The 25,956-nt window shown below is 38.5% G+C and overlaps 1 protein-coding gene across 3 annotated transcripts in view; it reads right to left on the bottom strand.

Annotated features, from left to right (window-relative positions):
* Positions 1 to 302: 302 nt before the first annotated feature.
* The window catches only part of LOC134840088 (ankyrin repeat domain-containing protein 50-like), a 142,243-nt gene continuing 116,589 nt past the window's right edge, over positions 303 to 25,956 (bottom strand). For 2 of the 3 annotated variants that reach the window (XM_063855777.1, XM_063855778.1), the window contains exons 6-10: positions 6,120 to 6,290; positions 6,004 to 6,030; positions 693 to 740; positions 565 to 616; positions 303 to 474 (exon numbers count right to left, since the gene is read on the bottom strand). In XM_063855777.1, the coding sequence (XP_063711847.1) occupies positions 437 to 474; positions 565 to 616; positions 693 to 740; positions 6,004 to 6,030; positions 6,120 to 6,290 (336 nt within the window). In that variant the 3' untranslated portion in view covers positions 303 to 436. The remainder of the gene's footprint in view (positions 475 to 564; positions 617 to 692; positions 741 to 6,003; positions 6,031 to 6,119; positions 6,291 to 25,956) is intronic. The other variant, XM_063855780.1, reaches the window with a different exon arrangement.

Here is a 25,956-nt window from a genome sequence, read left to right as displayed (position 1 = left end):
AAAAAATGCTATATTCCGATTTGATTGATAACGCTTGCAAAATGGATCAATAAGTTAAGTTTTTATCTCGCTAGAAAATCTGAAAATTAAATTCCACTTCCTAAACTATCAGTCGATCAAGTTTTTCTTGACCTTTTACACTTCACAGTTTGATAGTGGAGTTTGTCTTACTTTCAACAAAGGAAATAAACTAAATATAAAAGAAATTGTAAGTCAAAGCGCTAAAAATCAAAATTGACCTTGAGGTAGGCTCATCGACTCTTAAAAAGCAAAACTACAGAATTTCATTCTAAATTACATCCATAAAATTTTTTATTTACATCTTGTACAATATTCATATACACATTAATAACAACAGATGCTTTAAGTCTTAACTTGATTGCACATCCGAACAGAGAAAATGTGAAATATTCATGTTTCTCTATTTTCGTCGTTATCATTCAGCTCCTCCAAAGACGGCTTTCATACGACTGGCTAAAAACAAACCCCAAGTTTAACAATTTTGATGAAGCGTAACAAACGTCAGAAAATACTTTTACTTTCAATCCAGACATATCTACTTACAGTCATTTCCCCAACTGGGCTTATATGAACGCTCTGTTTTATCAATTTGCGCCTGAAACAATGAATACGCCAACCTACTATTTGTTTCCCACAAACCATTTCTAATTCATAAACACAAAACAACTTACACTTCTCACTGAGCGGTTGCTTAGTTCGATCTTTTCCGAAGAGTGAGGCTGAAACATGAGCGAAATATTAGATTTTGCATAATAACCAGCAAGTGGGTAACTAACAAGACCAACCACAAACTTCATGCATTTAAATATACTTTTTGAGCTTTGATGCTTTTTCAAATAAAAAACGCGTAGAAGCAGAAAAGAAATCAGATAGAAACAGTTTCTTCTCGATACAACTTGTTAGGTCAAAATAATTATTTGAAGACGTGCAAACTCTCATCCAATCAAAAAATTAGAAAAAAAACTAACAAGAGGCGAAATTGAAAAAGCCAAAAAAATATCTACCAAAATTTTCATACCTTCTTAATTTTTTCTTAAATAAAACTGATTTTAATGACAACATGCGAAGCAAGGCAATTGAATGTTAAAATATAGCCAACAGACAGTTCGAAAACAGAGTCAACAAATGCAAGTAAACAGAACAAACATACTAATTTGTTTTTTGTTTGAAAAATCTCAACCTCAGAACTTCAAAGAAAAAAGAGATGGCCTTAAAACTCTTTGAATTTCTAGAAAAATTTATTATTGACTTTTTTGACAAAACAAATTCAATTTGAAAAAAAAAAACTGGATCATCGGGTAATTTTTTTTTCTGCTGGCAAATCGGAAAAACAAAATCCATTTTTAAAACTAGAAGTAGATTTCATTTTTTGGGAGATATAATAAGTGTCGAAATCTTTCAAGTCGAATAAAAAGAAAAAAGAAACGAAAAAAAAACTGAAATGGGAGTTCGTACAGATGACGAGGAAAAGTTGCTGACTGCAACGCTTACAAAAAATGGAAAAAAAAACAGGTCGACAACTACGAGTGTAACGAAATCGACAGTTATGTAGACAGAACCCATGAAGCATTCAAAACATGTATACCAAATTATATCTACACAAAAGTTAAACTTCAATTCGCAAATACAAGCAAAAAAACAGCTCTGCAAGTCTTCGTAGGGCGTTTTCGAGCATTACTGCCCATTGCCCGCCATATGTATATCTCTCACAATTGCTTTCCACTGCGGCCTGTTCAGTGCAGTATCTCTGGCCAAATCGAACCAGCTTGCCTCCCAGTTCTTGTGGGTCATTTTTTGGGGTTTCAAGAATGGGCGGAGTTCCTTCTTCACTAACCGTCTCCACGAGTTCTTTACTCCACCGGGGGGTCTCTTCCAGTTGTCGGCTTTCTCAAATTCCAGGCATGCGTTGGGTATCATGTTGGGTTCCATGCGTAGGGTGTGCCCTAGCCATTTGAGGCGTCTTTGTTGTACGGTGGAACTCATGGTGTCTGTCGGAGCACCAAGGTTTCTCAGGCATCTGCAGTTGAAGGAGTCGAGGCGTTGAGTATCGGATGCCTTGACTGGCCAGGATTCACATCCGTACAGGAGCACGCTTTCGACACATGCTTTGTATACTTTCGATTTGATTCTGGTCGGGACTGATCTTTGTTTCCAGAGCTTGTCTAATTGTTTGAAGCGTCCTGTTGCTTTTCCGAGGCGGATCTGGATTTCGTGTGACACGTCACCATCGAGTTGCAGGTTGCTGCCTAGATAAGTGAAAGTATTCACCCTATCGATGGGGGCGTCATTGCAGGTCATTTGGTCTCCAGGATAAGCAGAGCAGAATTTCGTTTTGGATGTGTTTATTTCAAGACCGCCTTTTGCAGCGGCGCAAGTGACTAGATCAAGAAGTGTCTGTGCGTCTTTGATATTGTCTTCAGGTAAACAGATATCATCAGCGAAGTCTAGATCTGTAATTACCATATCGTCAAGGGCGATGCCAAGGGGTTGGTTTTCCGTTGCTTCGAGCAATGCCCAGTCGATTACAAGGTTGAACAAGAATGGTGCAAGTATCGAACCTTGTCTGACCCCTGAGACAATGGCAAATGGGTTAGATAGTGAGTTGTAAACCCTGACTGTACTAAACGTTTCTGTGTACATGGCTCTTAGGATTTGGAGGATTTTGGATGGGAGGCCGTGACTCTCGAGGATGCACCAGATTGTCTCGCGGTTGACGCTGTCAAACGCAGCTTTAACGTCAATAAATACGAGAACAGTCTGTCTATTGTATTCGTGTCTTTGTTCTACTATTTGTCTGATTGCAAATATTTGATCGCGACATCCGCGCTTCTTTTTGAAGCCAGCCTGGTTGTCTCTAGCAACTGTATCATAGGCTGGTTCGAGCCTGTTTTTAAGGATCGCCTCTAAGATCTTGAAAGCGATATTCAAGAGTGAGATGCCACGATAGTTTGAGCATTTGGCTTTGTCGTCTTTTTTGTGGATGGGGACTATGACTGCTGTCTTCCAGTCATTTGGAATCTTCTCCTCTTTCCAAATAAGTGAGAGAAGGCGTTGCAAGTGGGGAAGAAGTTCATGTTGGCCATGAATAAAAAGTTCCGGGGGGATATTATCATTTCCTGCTGCTTTGTTTGTCTTCAATTTTCTTATTGCGAGCGAGATTTCGTCCAAACTGGGTGTATCAGTGTTGATTTGTGAGAGGGCTTGGCTGCGAATTTGAGGGGTCGCTAGATTTTTTGTTGGCCGGTTTAGTAGTTGTTCGAAATGGTTGGCCCATTGTTTAATTTTGTCATTTGTATCAGTGATAAGTTTTCCATTCTTGTCTTTCACTGTATCGATGTTTGGGGCTTTTGTTCCGGTTAGTTTCCTTACAGCATTGTGTATTCTTCTCGAGTTTCCGTTTACATCTGCCGCAATGAGATCATCAGCGATGGTCTCGTAGAAGTTCTTTTTATCTACCCTGACCGACCGTTTGATGTCCCTGGAAATGTTTTTTTTTGGATTTTGCTGTCCTGGCCCTGGTTCGTTTTTCCACCAGTTGTAGGGTCGTTGGCGAGATCCAAGGGTTCCGGATTGACTTCTTTTTGGGAATGTTCTTTTCCGTTGATTTTGTCAGCGCGTCTTTGATGCCCGTCCAGTAGCCATTGACGTCGCTTTCGTTTTGCAGGCTACCCAATGTGCGGTTTAGATCCTTGCGAAAGGCGTCGGAGACTTTTGGGTTTCTAAGTGTGTTGACATCATGTCGGAAAGATTTGGGGGCTTTTGTGTATACCTTCAATTTGACCTTCAGCTTGGCTTTGAGCATCTTGTGGTCAGACTGAATTAGGCAGTTTTTTTGGCCCACCGTGCGGACATCATCTATACCAGATCTCCATCGTCTGGATATCAGGATGAAGTCAATCTGGTTTTGCGTTCTTCCATCGTTGGATATCCATGTTGGGAGTTTGTGCACCGATTTTTGAAACGTGGTGTTCGATAAGACGAGGTTGTTGTTCATTGCGTAGCTGATGAGTCGATCACCATTGCTGTTGCGATCGCCAACGGTGAATTTTCCAATGTTGGCTGCTTCGGAGTTGCATCTACTTCCAATTTTTGCGTTGAAGTCGCCTGCAACGATCATCAGATCCTTTTTTGGGACCAAGCCCGTCAGCTTGGAGAGGTCATCATAGAACTCATCTTTGATTTCGTTTGCTTTGTCTTCAGTTGGGGCATAACTACAGATAATTGAGAGGGGGGCTGGTTTGGCATGGATGCGGATGTAGCATAGGCGTGGTCCCATTGGTCTCCACTCCATAATGTGGTTGGCTAGTTTTGTTTCAACGGCTATACCAACACCATGGAGCCCCTGCTTGTCATCGTTTCCGGAGCAATAAAATTTATAGGAGGGAGTGTCTGCAACATCGTTGATGTTGATGGAGGGGGATCCTTGTAATCGGGTTTCTTGGATGCAGGCCACTTGAATATTCAGTGATTTTAGCGTTGAAGCCATTAGTGCGAGGCTTTCCGGTGGAAGGAGTGTGCGTGTGTTCCAAGTAGCTAGATTGATTTGAGATTTGGAATGATTGACCGACTTGGCTTTGCTCCCCAATGCGGCTGAGTTGGGGGCCCCAGGTACCGCGGGAACCGTAGCTGACAGTGAATTGTTTGATCGAGTTTTCATATGGGTACATGGCTGAATACATCCGAGGGTTCGCCACTCCCTGGGATGCCAGAGCTCCGTTAGCCCCACACTGCTGGCAGCAGTGCAGGTACACCCCTGCACCACGATGAGGAGGAGATGGGTTCTACAGGGCAAGAAATTGGCTTTGCAAAAACAATATCCAACAGTACGTGACTCGATACACGGCGCTCCTGATTGAGATTTCTTGCTATACCTCAAATAAAAGCAGTAATGAGTGAGCTTCACTTGAGCGGATGCAGCTCATGATAATTACACTCACCAATTAGAAAATAGCACAGAAATTCAAAACAACAAAAACACTTTAAGTTCAGAACAAGCTGCATAAATAACAACACGAACAATTTTGAACAAATAAATTGCAACTTGATTATAAAAAAACATAGCCAACAGAGTTGGAAAAGAGTCAATGAACTCAAGTAAACAGAAAAATAATGCCAATTTTTTTTTTGAAAAATTCTCAAAATTCGAACTAAAAGGAAAAAAACAGCTTCTCTTGAAGGCTTTTCCAGAAACAAATACGAAAAGAAAATCATCATTTCGTTCATTGACTCACAAATACAGTTGTTGTTTTTGTAGTATTTCACCAATTTACTAATTCTACGTGTACCACACAATTGAACAAGCTGCATCAGTTAAGACCTGCGCACAGTAGCTGTAGCGCAAATGAAACCCGATTTGCACCAGAAATGATTTTGTCTACCAAGTTGCTTCCAGGACAAATTCGAGTACTCGATTTGATAACAACTATTAATCGCAAGTAGAAGAGAGAATGATTGATAAACACTCGCATCAGTGAAATGGTTATTATGAGACCAGATTATTTCGTACCTCTCAAAAGAGGGTAGTTTAACTATTCCGAAACGTAAAAAGTGTTCACCAGTGCCAAAATTTCATGATTTTCGGCAATAATGAAGATTTTTTGTGGGACTGCTTTTTTTTTTTTATTAGCCCCCGGCCTGCTCAGTGCAGGACCAACCGTGGGGGAGGGGGAGATGTCATCCATTTTGCCGCAGCCGGTCCCACCTTGAGGAGGCGGATGACACTGGGACCCCTCCAGCCGTGACCGAAGCGGGATTCGAACGCATGACCCTCGTGTTAAGAGAGATGTGCCTAACCCACTTGACCACGACTGCTCCTAACCCACTTGACCACTAACCCACTTGTGGGACTGCTGTACTGCCTCCTCTAAAGCTATACAAAAGTCCAATGAACTAACATTCGTTAAAATCTGTACCACCTAAGCTTATCGGGAATAGCAAAACATACAACATGCAAGGATCAAGCATGCATAATGTTTAACAAACCGTCAGTTTTATGTCGTCCGATGCAAACTAGAAAAGCGAATGAAAAGTTGTTTTCTTTTAATAGAAAAGATAGCCAACAGCTAGTTGGAAAGCGTTAACGGAGAGATCAACCTTACCTCTTTCAAAACGTGAAGGTCGATCAGTTTCTGCTTGGGCGTCTTGAGGTGACCTTGTTCTTCAAACAAGTACCATACTTTTGGCGAAATGGAGGCGAAGTCCAGAGGAGTTCTACCACAGCTATCCTTGATAGAAACATCCGCTCCACCGTTAAGCAAAATCATAGTCACCTAAACGAAAAAAAAGGAAAACTGTTGGATTGTCTGTGACTTCATTAAAATACCAATTATTTGAGCAAATAAGCGATTTTAGTGAATTTAATCCGAATACTTTTGAATTTTAAGCGTCTACTAGCGGTCCCACGGCATTTTAAGCGGCTTCTGTAAATTGACACTGTTTGCCTTTATAACGGAAAAAAATGTTCTTGCACAAACTCAGATGTTCGCAGCATCCACATATCCAGATAACACGCCCGTCTCCTCGGATAAACTCAGATGTTTGCAACATCCACATAACCAGAAAAAAGCCCGTCTCCATCAATCAATCGGTTCTCAAAAAAGCTATTAACTCAAGCTATATAACTTAAAACTACTTCAAAGTTTTCCAGCTTGAACCAATTCTTCTTTCTAAGAAATCCATTCACGTGATTAAGTTTTGAATACCTGGAATCGATTCGCAAATAGTTAATTTTTCTGAGCAAGCTATTCAAGCGATAAAACTCTTGAAATAATTAAAGAATCTGCAACCAATGGAACATGGAAATACATTCGAACGATACGACTTAAAAAAAGACATTCCCTGGAATCTATTTGCAACCATTGACAACTTTTTCCGCGAGCAATTACAGGGATTATCTAGAAAGTTTTTAGAGTTGTTTCATTGCGTGATTCGGTTTTTAAAAAATCAAGTGTTTTTGAGCAAGCTACTCAGTTGCGGAAGCTTCGAAATATGTCAATCTTTTACAGACAGCAAAGCAGTTCGCAAAAACTAGAGTTTTTTTGCTAAGCACTCTATTGAAGCAAAAAAAACTTTGAAGCAACAAAAACTCTAATTCTTCCATAGAGCAAATCGGTTCGCGAAAAAGTTCAGTTTTGTTAGCAATTTTCCAAAGTTAAGCTATTCAAGTCATGAAACTTTGCAATAATCCATGTGAACTCATAGAGCGAATCAGTATGCGCAACGTTTAGATTGCTCGAAGCAAGGTGGTGTTAGAGCGATCATACTTTCACAATTTTCAAGTAACTTCCGGAAGCAAATCAATTCGCAATAAACTTGAAATTTCATTGAAGCGATGAAATTTTGAAACAGTTCAAGCTGTTTTAAAGAACGAATCGGTTCGCGAAAAATTTAAACTTTTAAAGTAGGCTAATCGAGCTCGGAACCTCGAAAATTTTCAAGTTGTACCTTAAGGCTCATAGAGCGAATCGGTTTGCAAATTTTTTTTTGAAAGCAAGCTATTGAAGCCAAGAACTTTTGAGATAATTTACTCATTTTATGAGCAGATCGGCTCACAAAAAAATCCACGTTTTGCTAAGCAAACAACTCATAGGAGGAAATTTTGAAGCATTTTAAGTTATTTTATTGAGCGAAGCGGTTTCCAAAAAAAGGTGTTCAAGCGATGAAACAAAAAAATGTCAAGTTATTTCTTAGAGCGAATGGGCTCGCGATAAAGAGAATATTATCAAAAGAATCTAATAAAGCCAGGAAAAACTGAATTATTTTGAAATTGTTGCGTAGCATTGTTTGCTTAGCAAAAAGGTTAAGTTATTCAAGAAAACTATTGAAGCGATGAAACTTTGAATACTTCAAGTTATTTGATAGAACGAATTAGTTTGCAGAAAGATTTATAAGCAAGCTATCAAAGCTTCCAAACATTTCAATTTAATTTATATACAGAACAAGCACGAAAAAAAATCAAGCTTTCTACCAGACTAATCAAGCGAGGAAACTTAGAAAAACTTCAGTTATTTCATAGACCAAATCTGCTCGCAAAAAGTAGCATTTTTCTGAGCAAACTATTTAAGCAATGATAACTTGGAACAATTTGAAGTTGTTTTCATAGCTTGGATTGCGTCGCAAAAAGTTAGTTATTGCAGAAAACTCTGAAGTTATTTCATGTAGAGAATCGGTTGGCGAAAAGTTTTTTCTAAATGAAATGTTCAAGCAATAAAACTTTAAAAAACGTCCACTTGTTTCATAGATCGAATCAATTTGCGAGAAAAAAAAGTTTTTCTAAGCAAGCTATTGAACCAATGGAACTTTTGAAATATTTCAAAGTTGAATTGCTTGGCAAAACCGTTTTTAAGTTGTTCGAGCGAGCTATTGAAGCAATAAAAATTCAAAATTCTTTTCGAGCTTAGATTGTTTCGCAAAACAGTTGAAAGTGCTCAAGCGATATATGTGAGCAATGAAACTTCGATATCTAGAACATTCTTGCATTCTCTTAAACACTGAGCCTAGAGAATTTTCTTAAGCATTGAGCTCGACCAAGTTAAAATGTTGCGCTCAGATAAACATTGTGTCCATAGCGCAATCAGATTTTCATTTAATATTTAACTAGCAAGCCTGTCTGCAATGACTAATAAGCTCGCAAAAAATATTTGTTGTTCTCATCGAGCTATTAAAGCAATCAACTTAAAAGTTAGAAAAGTTTTCTGAGAAAGCTGTTCCTTCGATGAAAAATTTGAAATATTTCAAGCTATTTTATCGAGCGAATCGCATGGTGAACCATTCAAGTCTTTCTAAGCGAGCTATTCCAGCTCAGAATCTTTCAGCTAAGTAATCTGTCCTTCTCAGTTCCAATCGTTTTGCGAAAACTCGAGGTTTTTCGATTGAAGCCCTTAAAGCTATGATACTTTGAAATATTTTGAGTTATTTCATAGAACCAATCGGATGACAAGAAGGTAGGTTTCTCTAAGCAAGCGTTTAGTTAAGAAATTTTTAAATATTTCAAGTTAAATTATGAATGGAATCGGATGAAATAAATTTTTGGTTATTCTAAGTTAAATAACTTTCAAGTTATTTTTGGACCAAAAAGGTTTACAGGAAATGTGTTTCTAAGCAAGCTATTCGAACTAATCGGATGGCAAAATGTTCGAAATTTGACATCGGAGCCATTTTATTGATGGAATGTTGAACTATTCCAAATGATTTCATAGAGCAAATCAGTTCGGGAAAGTTTCTCTTATCCCAGATATGAAAGTTTGGAATATTTCAAGTTCTTTGATAGATCAAATTTGCAGTTAAAAATTAAGTTTTTCTGGGGAAGCAATTTAAGCTTTAAAACGTTATTTCACAGAGCGAATCAGTTCGCGAAAAGTTGATTTTCTCTAAGCAAGCTATTCAAGAGATGAAAAGACAAAAAAAATTCAAGTTAATTCATAGATCGAATCAATTCGCAAAAAAGTTAAGTTTTTCTTAAGAAAGCTATTCAAGCTACAAAACTTTAGAAGTTACTCAAAAACCGCATCGGCTCGCAAAAAAATTCAAGCTACAAAAACTTGAAAGATGTCGAGTTATACATTACACCGAATTGGTTTGTTGAAAGGTAGAGTTTTCCTAAGAATGCTGTTCAAACTACAAAAACTTGAAATACTTCAAGTTATCTCATTAAACAAACGCAAAAAAAATCAAACTTTTCTTAAGCAAACAATATAAGCTATGAAATTATTCAAGTTACTTTTTAAACTGAATCGCTTCGCGAAAAATGAAGTTTTTCTAAGCAAGACTTACCACCTCAAGTTAATTCAATGCTTCAAGTTAATTCAATGACCGCATTCGGTTCGGTTCACAAAAAACTAAAGGTTTTCTAAGCAAGCTATGAAACTTTGAAGCATTTCAAATTATTTCATAGACCTAATCATTTTGCAAAGAAAACTTCAGCTTTTTTAAGCAAACTATTAAAGCTCCAAATTTTGAAACACTTCAAGTTACTTTATTGACCAAATCAATTCGCAAAAACAAAAAAATTTCAAAGCAAGCTATTTGGGCTATGATACTTTGAAACATTTTAATTAATTTGACAAAGCAAATAGTTTTACTAAAAGTTGAAGTTTTTCTAAGCAAGCTTTTCCAGCTCTGAAACTTTGAAATGTTTAAATTAACTTCATTGACCAGTTTTTTTCAGCAAGCTACTTAATTTGGGATACTTTGAAACATTTCAAAATATTTCATAGACCGAATCGCTTTGCAGCATTTTTAAGCAACCTATGCAAGCTATGAAAATTTGAAATAATTCAAAATATTTCAGAGAAATAATCGTTTTGCGAGAAGTTCAAGCTTCCTTCAAGCAAGGAATTTTGGAAAATGTCAGGTTAAGTCACAGCGCAAATCGAATGGCGAAAAAATTCAATTTTCTAAGCAAGCTATTCAAGCGATGAAAACATGAAAAATTTCAAGTTATTTCATAACGCAGATCGGTTTGCAAAAAGCTAGTTTTCTAAGAAAAGAGGAGGCTATTTTTAGAGTTCATTTCAGAATTAAATCCATCTGAAATAAAAACATTGGACAGGTATTGTCCATCCTTGAAAATCGATCGAGATCACCTTGTCTAAAGAAATGAATTCACAAAGCAAATTGTTTTACTAAAAAATGAAGTTTTTCTAAGCAAGCTTTCCCAGCTCTGAAACTTTGAAATGTTTCAAGTTACTTCATTGACCAAATCAAATCGCAAAAAAAACAGTTTTTTTTTTCAGCAAGCTACTCAATGTAGGATACTTTGAAAACTTTCACAATATTTCAAAGACCGAATCTCTTCGCAAAAGACTTTTGATCAACTTATCCAAGCAATGAAATTTTGAGATATTTAAAAATTTAAAAAAAAAAATGATCGTTTTGCGAAAGTTCAAGTTCTTCTGAGCAAGCGATTCATGCGGGGAACTTTGAAAAATGGCAGGTTAATTCACAGAGCAAATCGACTGACGAAAAAACTCGGTTTTCAAAGCAAGCTATTCAAGCGATGAAAATATGAATAATTTCAAGTTATTTCACAACGCAGATCGGTTTGCAAAAAGCTAGTTTTTCTAAGAAAAGAGGTGGCTATTTTATTGAACTCGTGTCAAAATTAAATCAATCTGAAGAAAAAAACTTGGAAAAAAAATAGACAGGTATTGTGTAGTCTTGAAAATGGATCGAGTTCATCGTGTCTAAAGAAATGAAATTTCGTCTGAAAAAATTCTGGAACATTCGAAATATTTGAAGTTATTTCATAAACTGAATCAGTTCACAAATTATTTAAATTTTTGAAGCGAGCTAGTCAAGTTATGACACTCTGAAAAATTTCAAATTATTTGATAGACTGAATCGGTTCGCGAAAAGTTTCAGTTTTCTAAGAAAGCTTTTAAAGCTATGAAACTTTGAGTTAGTTCAAGTTATTTCAGACTGACTCGGTTCGCGAAAAAGTTTTACTAAGCAAGCTTTTGAAACTATAAAACAACGTTGAAATATTTCCATTTCTTTCATTGACCGAATCGTTTCGCAAAAATTTCTTTCTTAGCATGGAGGTTGCTGTTTCTAAGTGATTAGTTCCAGACTGAACTTTTGACAGTTCCAGACAGAAATGAAATGAAATTTTGGACAAAAATTAGGCAGGTACTGTCTAGCCTTGAAGTTGGATCGATATCATCTTCCACTCAGGGTTGCTCTGAATGATTCCTAAATGTTACGCTCGATAGCCTTTTAAACATTATCTCCTAGTAATTCTTAAACATTGTGTTCAATTAAACATTGCGTCCATAGCGCATTCCGACTTTCATTTAATATATAAGATTTAAAAAGAAAAGACCTTGGCCATTAGAAAAAGATTTTCATTTGCGTAATTACAGGTTCAAGTTACAGGCGAATATATAGCAAAAATTACCATCTAGGTATCATAGCCTTATCTTTTGTGGGACATTTAACAGACAATTTTTACACAAGCGAAGCGGAGCTTCGCAAAACTTCCGATATTACAAATATAGCATAGTTAGCTAGCAGACAAAAAAAGACGGTAGCCACTAAGTGGTAATTTGAGAAAATTTCACACACTTATCTGGAATATTGTTCAATCTGAGAAAAACATAATCGTTGCCCTTAAATAAGGCTTCAAAAATACTCAGCGGCAAGTTAGTGGATAAAACTTGAACAGACGCCACTTCACTCGAAAGCAAAAAGTTATGTTAGATACTTTTGAGCTCGGAATCTAAGTTTTTTCTGTACACCGAAAAACTTCCCCCATTCCTCCTGAAACACACAAAATCCGTGGCAATCGTTTTTGCTGCAGATGATGCTAAAAGAGGTTTAGAAACATTTTCCGTGGCTTCTACTTTGCCTTCCTGTTATTAACAGAAATGAAATGAGATTAAAAAACCAAATACCATTCCGCAAAAAAAAATCAAATTTGAGCGCGAATAATTTTTTAAAATGAAAAAATCTCAAATACCTATGTAAGAGAATTCAGTACGTTCATGAATATTAAATTGACTAATCTAAAAGTGATTGCACATTAGTAAACTTATCATTTAAAAGGCTTAAATCAGAAGAAAAATTATATTTTGAAAGAAACAATCCATGCTCTGGAAAATTAAAACGCTTAAATAAGAAGAAAATTATGCTTTGAAAGAAATAATCCATGCTCTGGAATGTAGGCCGACAAAAATACTTGGACAAACTCTAGCCCCAAGAAAAACACTAATTCCACACAATCAAGATAAACAAGATCCGTGCGGGACTCTAACCCTACTAGATCAAGTGACAGGACCTCTCTTTTGCGAAAGATGTTGAGGTTCCAAAATAAGGCAATGTCAATTTCTTACAGGTTTGTAGATCAGGCTAGTAGAGTTCCAGATTACACTTGTTCTCGCGAAAAATTCAGTTTGTGCGGGGGAAAACAGAAAATTCACACAACTATTCTTTGCACAACCTGTTTCTGAAACCACGAAAATAGATAACCATCATGGATGGCAGCGGTTTTGATTTTATGCGTCCGAAAAACTTTCTCAATAAACCAACAAATAAGTGTCTCTTAGGTCTTTTTACCTGCAAAAAATCACCAAAATTTATGATTGTATTAATGAACAAAACTTCAACTTATGAATTTAGATGCCCTTAAAGCTCTTTGTATTTGTAGAACAATTTATGCTGGACACTTATTTGTTAAAATAAACCCAATTTGAGAGAATTGGATCAATACGGAAAACTTTTATTTCGCTGGGAAATCTGACAATTAATTTCCATTTTCGAAATTAGAAGTCGAACGCATTTTTCAAGACCTTTACAATTTTTCTGTTTGATAGTGGATTTTGCCTTCTTTTTAATAAAGAAAATGTAGTAAGAGATATTCTCCCCATGGGTTTGTGAGTGCCGTTTTATATATCAAAAATTTTTGAGTTTCCGGTTTTTCCAATGAAGAACTCTTCCACGTATACTCTGTCTAGATAAATAATTTAGCCCAGTAAAGTTGGCTATCGATTTAATGACAATCAAGTCATAATTGTTCCGACTTTTGATAAGAAAGTAACGGAATATTTGTGCTCGGGTTGGTTTTTTTCTTCAGACAAATTTCGACTTTTTAACTAGGCATTTTGGACGGAATTTTTTATATCATTCGAAAGGTATTGTTGTCCTGAGCTCCAATTTGAAACGATATTTCACCTGGGATCATTTTTTGTAAAGTTATGGGCGTTTAAATATTGTAATTTTGGGATAAATAGCGCGCGATATACTTCGCGCTATTAACGCGTCAGCGGACAGTTAATCCGTCTTAGAAATTGTTCCAAATTGGTTGAAAGAAGCTTATTTGCCATAATTGATTTGTTGCAAGGAGCTAAATTTATCCTTTTGTACTTTATATGGCGTGTGGGGGGATGAAAAAAAAATTTCAAATTTTAGAAAAAAAATTTCATTTTGTTTTTTCTTTACATTTAATTTTTCAAAGTTATTACTGCTCCACCTTAAAAGGCAGTCGGAACAATCAGGGCTTCGCCCTGATACGAGCAGTCTTGTTTAGTTTTATGCAAATAATTTTAACCATTTAGATGAGTCTGTTGTTGTTGAGTTTGTGTTCACCACTAAGTGTTTGCAAGTTTTTTCATCATTTCGGGTTTGAACGTTCAGGGATGTCAAATTTGGTCTGGCATAAACACAAAAGAAACTGTGCATTTCGACGTAAAGGCTTAAGGGTAATAATCTGTTAATTTGTCTTTCTTTGTAAAAAAAAACCAGAACTATAAATCCATTCAGAGACAATTATTTGTACACGGTCAATTTTAACATGTTTACTCTTCTTACTGACCAAGCTTGTGAGCAGCAAGTTATTATTGGGACTAGATAACCTGTATATAGGTGGATATTGCTGACCCATGAGCACATGGAGGATATATTCCAATTTATTTGGAAGAAGGCCTTCCTTGCCAAATGTGCACGGCTTTCGCAAACTTCAATCCATGCTAGATTAAGTGCCAAAATGAGACCCAAGCTTATCGCATGATAACTACTAAAAACTGCTTTGTTTCTTCAAGTATCTCGGTACCCAAGTTTTTATTTACTTATCATTGTTTGAAATATTAGAAATACCTTTTAGTAGGGATTTGCATGAAAATTTGATTATGATCCCAATGTTGTCTGATCCTGTAATTTGTTCAGTAGTAAGTTTTTAATTACCGCATCAAATTGCTTTATTTTTATGTTTTGTTAAGTTTCCTTTGGGTATGATCTGATTTTATTGTTTTTAGAGACCACACTGCGAGAAAGCAATGAAAACAGTGGCTTTGTCATGTTTGATTCGGTAACTTTTTTGTTAAGCTTTGAAATTGGTGGTAGCGTTGGAATTTTTCGAGTTGATAATTATTTCAGTATATAACTAAATCGTCGAAACTGAAAAAAGTCGGTCTCGAAACCAATTAAATCAGAGTCAGAGTCGATTAGGGCAATTAACTGTTTTTCTTATCATTTTATTTTGAGCGCAGTTTGGGTCGGGCCATCGACACACTTTTATTGCTTATTTCTCAATTCGGAAGGAAGCTTGCTTTGAGATCCAAGGGAAAGTGAGGATAGATGTCAAGAAACATTGAGAACATTTTATTAATAATGTCTTTTATTCATTAGGTACTCAACATTGCTTCAGTAGTGATTGTTAAGGGCGAGTTTAGTAGGATATCATTTACTGCGTTCAATTTGCTTTCTAAAAAGTATATTTCTTTAAGGCTGGAATTAGGATAATCTTTCCTGCAATGGCTTATGATCAGATCAAGGTATGTTGTTGATACTGAAGCTATTAAAAAGATTTCGGATTTTTGCAGGTAGTTATTGGATCCTACTTGCGTTCATTTTAAATTTTTAGTATGCAATTTTTCTGTATTTTGTGTAGACTGAAAGTAAAAGAGCACTGTTTGGGATTTCAGAAGTTGGCCATAACTCGAGACAAACAATATCGTAACTTGTTTTTAATATAGAATTGAATAAGATTTTGTTTCAAGGTTTAGAATGCTTCTCACATTGAAGAATAGAAAAGTGATTTGTTTCTGTCATTCCGATTCATTTGCTGTTGCCCTAATTAAGTTTCCAAAAAAATAACACCCTCTGTTATCCGTCTTTTATTTCCAGTTTTAGGTTTCAAGTTCTTTAATTTTTTATCTATTTGCTGTTCAGTTACCAGAAGTTATCTTTTGTGCAGCCAATCATTTTCGAGTTTCATATCGAATGTCACGAAATTTCGACTGATGAACACAGCATGATTGTAAGTTTTTAACCGAAATGCAGGCTTCATCGCAAGTTTCTTTGCTCGAGCGAGTTGTTTACGATAATCGTAAGAGCGACCTTTTTCTCGGGGTCGCATTTTCCTATAAGCCATTAGTGTGTCAGCTTTTTAGAAAATCTAGGATTTTTCCTCTGCTGTGATTTCGGCTTGTAGTCTTTCATCAAGGTTTCCAGAAGTTGACTCTGGGACACCTTTTATACAAATGTCAAGGCTACTTGAGGCTGAATTACGGATGTTTTCCCCGCTTTACTGATCATATTGGTTCGCCCTAAGCTTTGAAAACTTACACTAGAACTAAACGAAATGAAAAAATTAAAGCGCAATTGGAGTTTGATTTGGTGATATTTTGGTTTAAGAGAAACTTTTTTTTCGCTAATCACAATACGTTTAAAAGTCCTGTCGAGAGTGAGAAAACGCTTAATCTTACAAAGTTAGCATAGAGAGTGGTTGTAAAGAGTATCCAAGGGTGACAGACTTGTTCCAAGGACAAACACCAGCTAATAAATTACTTTCGTATCAAGAGTGACAGTTGATTGACCGCTTGCAAATATGAACTAAATAACACTATACAACGCTTCCCCTTCAATAATGAAACTTTAGTTGATTGAAAAAGATGACTGCACCTGTTGATTATAAATGACTGCTAAGAATTACTGACTACATGTTTGGAGAACAATTTCGACTTTTGTAACAACAAATTTTATCAACTAAACAAAAGGATCACTCAGTAGTGATAGCGTTTGAGTTTCAAGTCACTAATGACCAACCCTCTCCCTGGGCTAGGAAGTTTATGAGGTTCAGTTTTACTAGTTTCTTATGAGTCACTTCTTTCCCTCTTTTTCATTTTGGTTGATGAAATCAATCATCACCCCTCCCATCTTAGTAACCGCAGTTCTCTTCCGTCCGCTTCTCCGAGATGTTGTAGATGCTGTTTCGTCCTGGCTATCCCCTTGGCTGCTGTATGAAACGAGCCTGGCCTTCCTCGTTGTTGGTCCTTTCTTTTTGCCTGGTGCTGGTAATGACGTTGATTGTGCTTGGTCCCCTGGATTTGACGTTGAGGGATCCCTTGGATTCTCGTCCAAATCGCCTCCTAGTGCCGGAAGTGTGCCTTGGTCGCTTCCAATATCCACGTCCGCTGGTATTGCTGCTGTTGGTCCTGCTTGTGCTCTAGATGTCTCAGCTGATGGTTGTTTTGCCCGTTTAACCGAAAGAATTGGCAAATCGTCGCTGTCTTCTGATTCAGAACCACTGGTCTCAAATCGGCGCCCGGTTTTTTCCTTTGTTTTTCCGAAACAATTCGTTGTGTAGCTCGCTCCTTGACCTCACGCGGGGTTGGCGGTGGTAATACCAAATGTGATATCGCTTTGGATTTCTTTGACTTTGGCTTCGTGGCCCCTCCCGATTTTCTAAGCACAACCCCATTATTTAAGGTTAAAGTATGGGTACTTTCTGATTTTACTTTGGAATGAATTTGTTTATACCTTTTTAAGTTTCGGTTTCCAGTTTGCTGGAACAACAATCCAGATGGTCCTGGTTGTCTGCTGGTGCTTGCGGGTTTAAGGATCGACGGTTCGTCGTTTTGGTTGGCTGATTGGTCATCGGTCAGCCGGAGTGCGTGGCTCCTATGGTTGATGTCATATGCTAGATCCGATCGTACACCCAAGTTTGTGTCAACTGGATGTGGCACAAACAAGCATTTTTCGTTTTTATAACCCGTGACCAATCCAGATTTTGAAGAGATGGTTTTTTGGTAAGATTCCGTAAGATTGTGTTCGCTTCTCTACCATGATGCGCCTCGAAGGGCGAGACTTTGAGTGTTGCATTCTTCGAAAATCTAAGGGCAACAAGGGCCCTTTCAAACATTTTTTCCAAGGGTTCGGGATGTTTTTCTTGGACGAAAGTCAGGATGGAATTTTTAAGATGGTGCGCTCCACGCACCCAGTTGCCCGATGATCATTTGCTGGCGACTTTATGATTTCAATGCCCTCCCCATTACAGAATGCCTTCATCTCGTTTGACATAAAACTCGTTCCCTGATCCACGTGAATTTTCCTTGGCACCCCATGATTTGTTATTTAACTTTTTAAAAACTTCAGTTTTTTATCAGACCGATTATTTCCACAGACCATTGCCGATGGCCAACGAGAAAAACGATCGACTGCCACTAATACATATTTCCGGGATTCATTTAAATAATTAATGGGGCCCCAAAAATCTAGTTGGACTGATTCAATGGGTTCTTTCGGTTCAGGTATTTTTCCAAGCTGATTTTTTTCTTAAAATCAGTTTAAGTTCTTACCGGCGGTACATTCGGGGCAATCTTCGGCCATTGAAGCTAATGATCGATAAATATAAGGGTACCAGATGTCTTTTGCGACGTCAAACATATTCGTTTTTCCGTGATGGTAAGCATGAATTCTATTGTTAATTGCAGTTTGGAGGTTCATTGGTATTACAAGTTTTTCATCCATCCACAACACGTTTTCCTTGACGTAAAAGTCGTTAACAAATTGCGAATAATAGCGGTTCATTGCTTTAATTTTTTCATGAATGTTAGGAATGTTTCAAAAATGTCTGCCATTTTTTCATATTCCTATCCATTTCGATTCGAGAATTTGAGTTTTGAAATTTAGAATTTGATAATTGTATACAACTTTTCTTCGATTGAGTAATAGCATCAACTAATTTACTGCGTATTTCGCGTAGCCGTCGGCTTAAGCCATGTGTTCGAATCTGATTGGTCGAATTTCGCTCGCATGGCTTTCCGCCCTCTACCGGTTCATCGCGTGACGAAACTTTCAATCTATTAATAGATTGTTTACTTTCCGCTTTGATATGCGTTCCCTTGGATTTATGATTGGAATATTTGTATCCTTTGGATGTATTACTAACATTAAAACCAACAGCGGTACGAATTAAGTTGATCTTTGCCACCGTAAACATGTTATCATACGTACTAATTGGCGTTGCTTCTCTACTTGGGTGACGTGATAAATAGTCCGCTAATCCGATTTTCGCCCCTGGTTTATGTTCAATTCGAAAATCAAAGGGAATAAGCCGATCTAACCAGCGCGTTAAGCGGCTAAACATCGTCTTGTTTTTCTTGCATTTCGTTAGTTTTAGGGACATATTTTCGCGATCCATTTTTTAGAATTTTCTCTACCGTTGCTATATGGTCAATCGCGGTTCCATTGGTTGCGACCAAAATATCATCGATGAACGCGTGCGCCTGCGGATATTCCGCGAGTATACAATCCATTGCGCGTTGGAATTCTGCTGGCATTGTAGTCAAACCGTAGAACCCGGTCTTAAACCGGTACGTACCCGTCGATCGACCTCCGAAGAGAAATTACATTGTACACTTGTCTCAGCGCTTAACGGCAATTGGCCATATGCGTATGTCAGATCCATCGTGGTAAAATGTATGTCCCCTGATTTTTTTTCGCTAATCGTTTGTCCCACTGTGTCCATTAATTCTTCAATGTTCGACATTTAATATTTGTTCTTATGCACTTGTTTATTTAATTCCCTTGACTCGAGCGCAAGTTTTACGGACCCATCTTTCTTTACTGTTATTACTATTGTGGACACAAAATATTTATCCGAGCATTCTGTCAGTTTTCCGATATGAACCTGTTTCAATAGCTTATCGATTTCAGTATCCACTTTTTCTTGTAATGAAATGGGAACTCGACGTCCTTTCTGTTGGACTGGGGTGAGGTTTTCAAAAAATTCTGCTTGCACTTTGTAATTTCTTATTTTCCCTACCACTGAAATAGGTTTGCCAAGAATCCAACTCCCCCTCTGGTTCCAGTTTGTCCTGATTCACTTCCCCAATGGACATTATCTGATCCCCTGGTGATTGCTGCACCAATTGTAATCCTAGAAGAGGCATCAAATCTCGTCCAATTATCGATGGGCGATTTCCTCCAATTACTTTTATTCTTGCGTTTATCTTCCAGCCATTGGATTGTATCGTTACAGCCATCGTTCCAATCATCTGCAATGGATTGTTCCCATAATCCCGAAATGCATTGTCCTCTTCCGAAAGGTTATCCAGCTTTATTCACGAGGCTCCCAAGGTTTTGCGCAATTCCCCGATGGTGGATGGAGACCCGCTTTCAATCCACACACGAGTAGAATTCCCATTTACTTTAATCGGCAACTGTGCCCCAGCGACTTTTAATTACGTGAATCGCTTATGTTTGATCGCCATTACCATATAATCCCCGTCTGAACTGCTTGAGTCCCACGAATATACCACTGGATTCTTATCAACCCATCCAATGGAACTTGCATGTTGCGACGCTTTTTCATCCGCCGAAATTTCCAGGTGTGTATCGTCAACATTCTCACGTATCATCCCTACAGCTCCCCGTCCTCGCTGATTTCCACGCTTCCCACTACAGGTACGTTCAAAATGTCCAATTTTATGACAAAAATTGCATGTAACTCCTTTTGCGGGACATCTGTCCAAATGTTCTCTTGAGAAATTTTGTTGGTCGCAGTTGTAGCATCGATTGTTATGAGAAACATTTCCACCTCGATTTGATCCTAGCTCTTGGTATGAGCCCCGGCCCGTAGCGCGATTGTTACGATTTCCTCCACCGATTATTACGACTGGTTCAGATTTGATCTGGATTCCGCCGCCTCCTGATGACGATCCTTGGGCTCCCACCGATCCCGTGAATTCTATTGTTAATTGCAGTTTGGAGGTTCATTGGTATTACAAGTTTTTCATCCATCCACAACACGTTTTCCTTGACGTAAAAGTCGTTAACAAATTGCGAATAATAGCGGTTCATTGCGTTAATTTTTTCATGAAAGTTAGGAATGTTTCAAAAATTTCTGCCATTTTTTCATATTCCTATCCATTTCGATTCGAGAATTTGAGTTTTGAAATTTAGAATTTGATAATTGTATACAACTTTTCTTCGATTGAGTAATAGCACCAACTAATTTACTGCGTATTTCGCGTAGCCGTCGGCTTAAGCCATGTGTTCGAATCTGATTGGTCGAATTTCGCTCGCATGGCTTTCCGCCCTCTATCGGTTCATCGCGTGACGAAACTTTCAATCTATTAATAGATTGTTTACTTTCCGCTTTGATATGCGTTCCCTTGGATTTATGATTGGAATATTTGTATCCTTTGGATGTATTACTAACATTAAAACCAACAGCGGTACGAATTAAGTTGATCTTTGCCACCGTAAACATGTTAACATACGTACTAATTGGCGTTGCTTCTCTACTTGGGTGACGTGATAAATAGTCCGCTAATCCGATTTTCGCCCCTGGTTTATGTTCAATTCGAAAATCAAAGGGAATAAGCCGATCTAACCAGAGCGTTAAGCGGCTAAACATCGCCTTGTTTTTCTTATTATTACCATTCAAAAGATATATTAGCGCTTTGTGATCAGTGACAATTAAAAAATCCCGGCCCAATATGTAATTTCGAAAATTTTCAGCCCCCCACACAACTGCCAACATCTCCAGTTCGTTTGTTGAATATTTGTTTTCCGCTTCGTTAAGATATCGCGAGGCAAATGAGATCGGGCGCCACCCTTCCGGTCCTAACTGCTCCAATACGGCACCGAGCCCGTTATGACTTGCATCGCACACTATACGAATGTCCTTGTGGATATCAAAATGTCATAGTTCGACAATATTCGACACTTGTTTCTTAAGATTTTTCGAACGCATTCTTGCATTCGGGGGTCCAGATGTATTCATTACTTTTACTTAATAGAGGTCGCAGCGGCGCGTATGATTCAGCTAACGCTGTCATAATCGGCAATCCATGCAGGCTGTGTATTGACCCCATGAATGATTTCAATTGCGACAGAGTTCGCGGCGGCGTTAGCGCTTCTATTGGCTCTGTTTTTCTTACCATTGGAGTTATTCCAGTGGATGTTATTTCGTGACCTAGCCACTCGCATTCCCGTTGGGCGAACTTGCATTTCGTTAGTTTTAGGGACATATTTTCGCGATCCATTTTTTAGAATTTTCTCTACCGTTGCTATATGGTCAATCGCGGTTCCATTGGTTGCGACCAAAATATCGTCGATGAACGCGTGCGCCTGCGGATATTCTGCGAGTATACAATCCATTGCGCGTTGGAATTCTGCTGGCATTGTAGTCAAACCGTAGAACCCGGTCTTAAACCGGTACGTACCCGTCGATCGACCTCCAAAGAGAAATTATTACATTGTACACTTGTCTCAGCGCTTAACGGCAATTGGCCATATGCGTATGTCAGATCCATCGTGGTAAAATATATGTCCCCTGATTTTTTTTTCGCTAATCGTTTGTCCCACTGTGTCCATTAATTCTTCAATGTTCGGCATTTAATATTTGTTCTTATGCACTTGTTTATTTAATTCCCTTGACTCGAGCGCAAGTTTTACGGACCCATCTTTCTTTACTGTTATTACTATTGGGGACACAAAATATTTATCCGAGCATTCTGTCAGTTTTCCGATATGAACCTGTTTCAATAGCTTATCGATTTCAGTATCCACTTTTTCTTGTAATGAAATGGGAACTCGACGTCCTTTCTGTTGGACTGGGGTGAGGTTTTCAAAAAATTCTGGTTGCACTTTGTAATTTCTTATTTTCCCTACCACTGAAATAGGTTTGCCAAGAATCCAACTCCCCCTCTGGTTCCAGTTTGTCCTGATTCACTTCCCCAATGGACATTATCTGATCCCCTGGTGATTGCTGCACCAACTGTAATCCTAGAAGAGGCATCAAATCTCGTCCAATTATCGATGGGCAATTTCCTCCAATTACTTTTATTCTTGCGTTTATCTTCCAGCCATTGGATTGTATCGTTACAGCCATCGTTCCAATCATCTGCAATGGATTGTACTCATAATCCCGAAATGCATTGTCCTCTTCCGAAAGGTTATCCAGCTTTATTCACGAGGCTCCCAAGGTTTTGCGCAATTCCCCAATGGTGGATGGAGACCCGCTTTCAATCCACACACGAGTAGAATTCCGATTTACTTTAATCGGCAACTGTGCCCCAGCGACTTTTAATTACGTGAATTGCTTATGTTTGATCGCCATTACCATATAATCCCCGTCTGAACTGCTTGAGTCCCACGAATATACCACTGGATTCTTATCAACCCATCCAATGGAACTTGCATGTTGCGACGCTTCTTCATCCGCCAAAATTTCCAGGTGTGTATCGTCAACATTTTCACGTATCATCCCTACAGCTCCCCGTCCTCGCTGATTTCCACGCTTCCCCCTACAGGTACGTTCGAAATGTCCAATTTTATGACAAAAATTGCATTTAACTCCTTTTGCGGGACATCTGTCCAAATGTTCTCTTGAGAAATTTTGTTGGTCGCAGTTGTAGCATCGATTGTTATGAGAAACATTTCCACCTCGATTTGATCCTAGCCCTTGGTATGAGCCCCGGCCCGTAGCGCGATTGTTACGATTTCCTCCACCGATTATTACGACTGGTTCAGATTTGATCTGGATTCCGCCGCCTCCTGATGACGATCCTTGGGCTCCCACCGATCCCATGAATTCTATTGTTAATTGCAGTTTGGAGGTTCATTGGTATTACAAGTTTTTCATCCATCCACAACACGTTTTCCTTGACGTAAAAGTCGTTAACAAATTGCGAATAATAGCGGTTCATTGCGTTAATTTTTTCATGAATGTTAGGAATGTTTCAAAAATTTCTGCTATTTTTTCATATTCCTATCCATTTCGATTCGAGAATTTGAGTTTTGAAATTTAGAATTTGATAATTGTATACAACTTTTCTTCGATTGAGTTATAGCATCAACTAATTTACTGCGTATTTCGCGTAGCCGTCGGCTTAAGCCATGTGTTCGAATCTGATTGGTCGAATTTCGCTCGCATGGCTTTCCGCCCTCTACCGGTTCATCGCGTGACGAAACTTTCAATCTATTAATAGATTGTTTACTTTCCGCTTTGATATGCGTTCCCTTCGATTTATGATTGGAATATTTGTATCCTTTGGATGTATTACTAACATTAAAACCAACAGCGGTACGAATTAAGTTGATCTTTGCCACCCTAAACATGTTATCATACGTACTAATTGGCGTTGCTTCTCTACTTGGGTGACGTGATAAATAGTCCGCTTATCCGATTTTCGCCCCTGGTTTATGTTCAATTCGAAAATCAAAGGGAATAAGCCGATCTAACCAGCGCGTTAAGCGGCTAAACATCGTCTTGTTTTTCTTACTATTACCATTCAAAAGATATATTAGCGCTTTGTGATCAGTGACAATTAAAAAATTCCGGCCCAATATGTAATTTCGAAGATATTCAGCCCCCCACACAACTGCCAACATCTCCAGTTCGTTTGTTGAATATTTGTTTTCCGCTTCGTTAAGATATCGCGAGGCAAATGAGATCGGGCGCCACCCTTCCGGTACTAACTGCTCCAATACGGCACCGAGCCCGTTATGACTTGCATCGCACACTATACGAATGTCCTTGTGGATATCAAAATGTCGTAGTTCGACAATATTCGACACTTGTTTCTTAAGATTTTTCGAACGCATTCTTGCATTCGGGGGTCCAGATGTATTCATTACTTTTACTTAATAGAGGTCGCAGCGGCGCGGATGATTCAGCTAACGCTGTCATAATCGGCAATCCATGCAGGCTGTGTATTGACCCCATGAATGATTTCAATTGCGACAGAGTTCGCGGCGGCGTTAGCGCTTCTATTGGCTCTGTTTTTCTTACCATTGGAGTTATTCCAGTGGATGTTATTTCGTGACCTAGCCACTCGCATTCCCGTTGGGCGAACTTGCATTTCGTTAGTTTTAGGGACATATTTTCGCGATCCATTTTTTAGAATTTTCTCTACCGTTGCTATATGGTCAATCGCGGTTCCATTGGTTGCGACCAAAATATCGTCGATGAACGCGTGCGCCTGCGGATATTCTGCGAGTATACAATCCATTGCGCGTTGGAATTCTGCTGGCATTGTAGTCAACCCGTAGAACCCGGTCTTAAACCGGTACGTACCCGTCGATCGACCTCCGAAGAGAGAAATTACATTGTACACTTGTCTCAGCGCTTAACGACAATTGGCCATATGCGTATGTCAGATCCATCGTGGTAAAATATATGTCCCCTGATTTTTTTTTCGTTAATCGTTTGTCCCACTGTGTCCATTAATTCTTCAATGTTCGGCATTTAATATTTGTTCTTATGCACTTGTTTATTTAATTCCCTTGACTCGAGCGGAAGTTTTACGGACCCATCTTTCTTTACTGTTATTACTATTGGGGACACAAAATATTTATCCGAGCATTCTGTCAGTTTTCCGATATGACCCTGTTTCAATAGTTTATCGATTTCAGTATCCACTTTTTCTTGTAATGAAATGGGAACTTAACGTCCTTTCTGTTGGACTGGGGTGAGGTTTTCAAAAAATTCTGCTTGCACTTTGTAATTTCTTATTTTCCCTACCACTGAAATAGGTTTGCCAAGAATCCAACTCCCCCTCTGGTTCCAGTTTGTCCTGATTCACTTCCCCAATGGACATTATCTGATCCCCTGGTGATTGCTGCACCAACTGTAATCCTAGAAGAGGCATCAAATCTCGTCCAATTATCGATGGGCGATTTCCTCCAATTACTTTTATTCTTGCGTTTATCTTCCAGCCATTGGATTGTATCGTTACAGCCATCGATAATCGTCTCCAATCATCTGCAATGGATTGTTCCCATAATCCCGAAATGCATTGTCCTCTTCCGAAAGGTTATCCAGCTTTATTCACGAGGCTTCCAAGGTTTTGCGCGATTCCCCGATGGTGAAGATTGAAATCGGAGACCCGCTTTCAATCCACACACGAGTAGAATTCCCATTTACTTTAATCGGCAACTGTTCCCCAGCGACTTTTAATTACGTGAATCGCTTATGTTTGATCGCCATTACCATATAATCCCCGTCTGAACTGCTTGAGTCCCACGAATATACCACTGGATTCTTATCAACCCATCCAATGGAACTTGCATGTTGCGACGCTTCTTCATCCACCGAATTTTCCAGGTGTGTATCGTCAACATTCTCACGTATCATCCCTACAGCTCCCCGTCCTCAATGATTTCCACGCTTCCCCCTACAGGTACGTTCGAAATGTCCAATTTTATGAC

The sequence above is a fragment of the Symsagittifera roscoffensis genome, chromosome 2 (genome assembly GCF_963678635.1).
Source record: "Symsagittifera roscoffensis chromosome 2, txSymRosc1.1, whole genome shotgun sequence".
Classification (NCBI taxonomy): Eukaryota; Metazoa; Xenacoelomorpha; order Acoela; family Convolutidae; genus Symsagittifera; species Symsagittifera roscoffensis.
The sequence above is the reverse complement of the archived record's forward strand: the minus strand, read 5'-3'. Positions and strand labels throughout refer to the sequence as shown.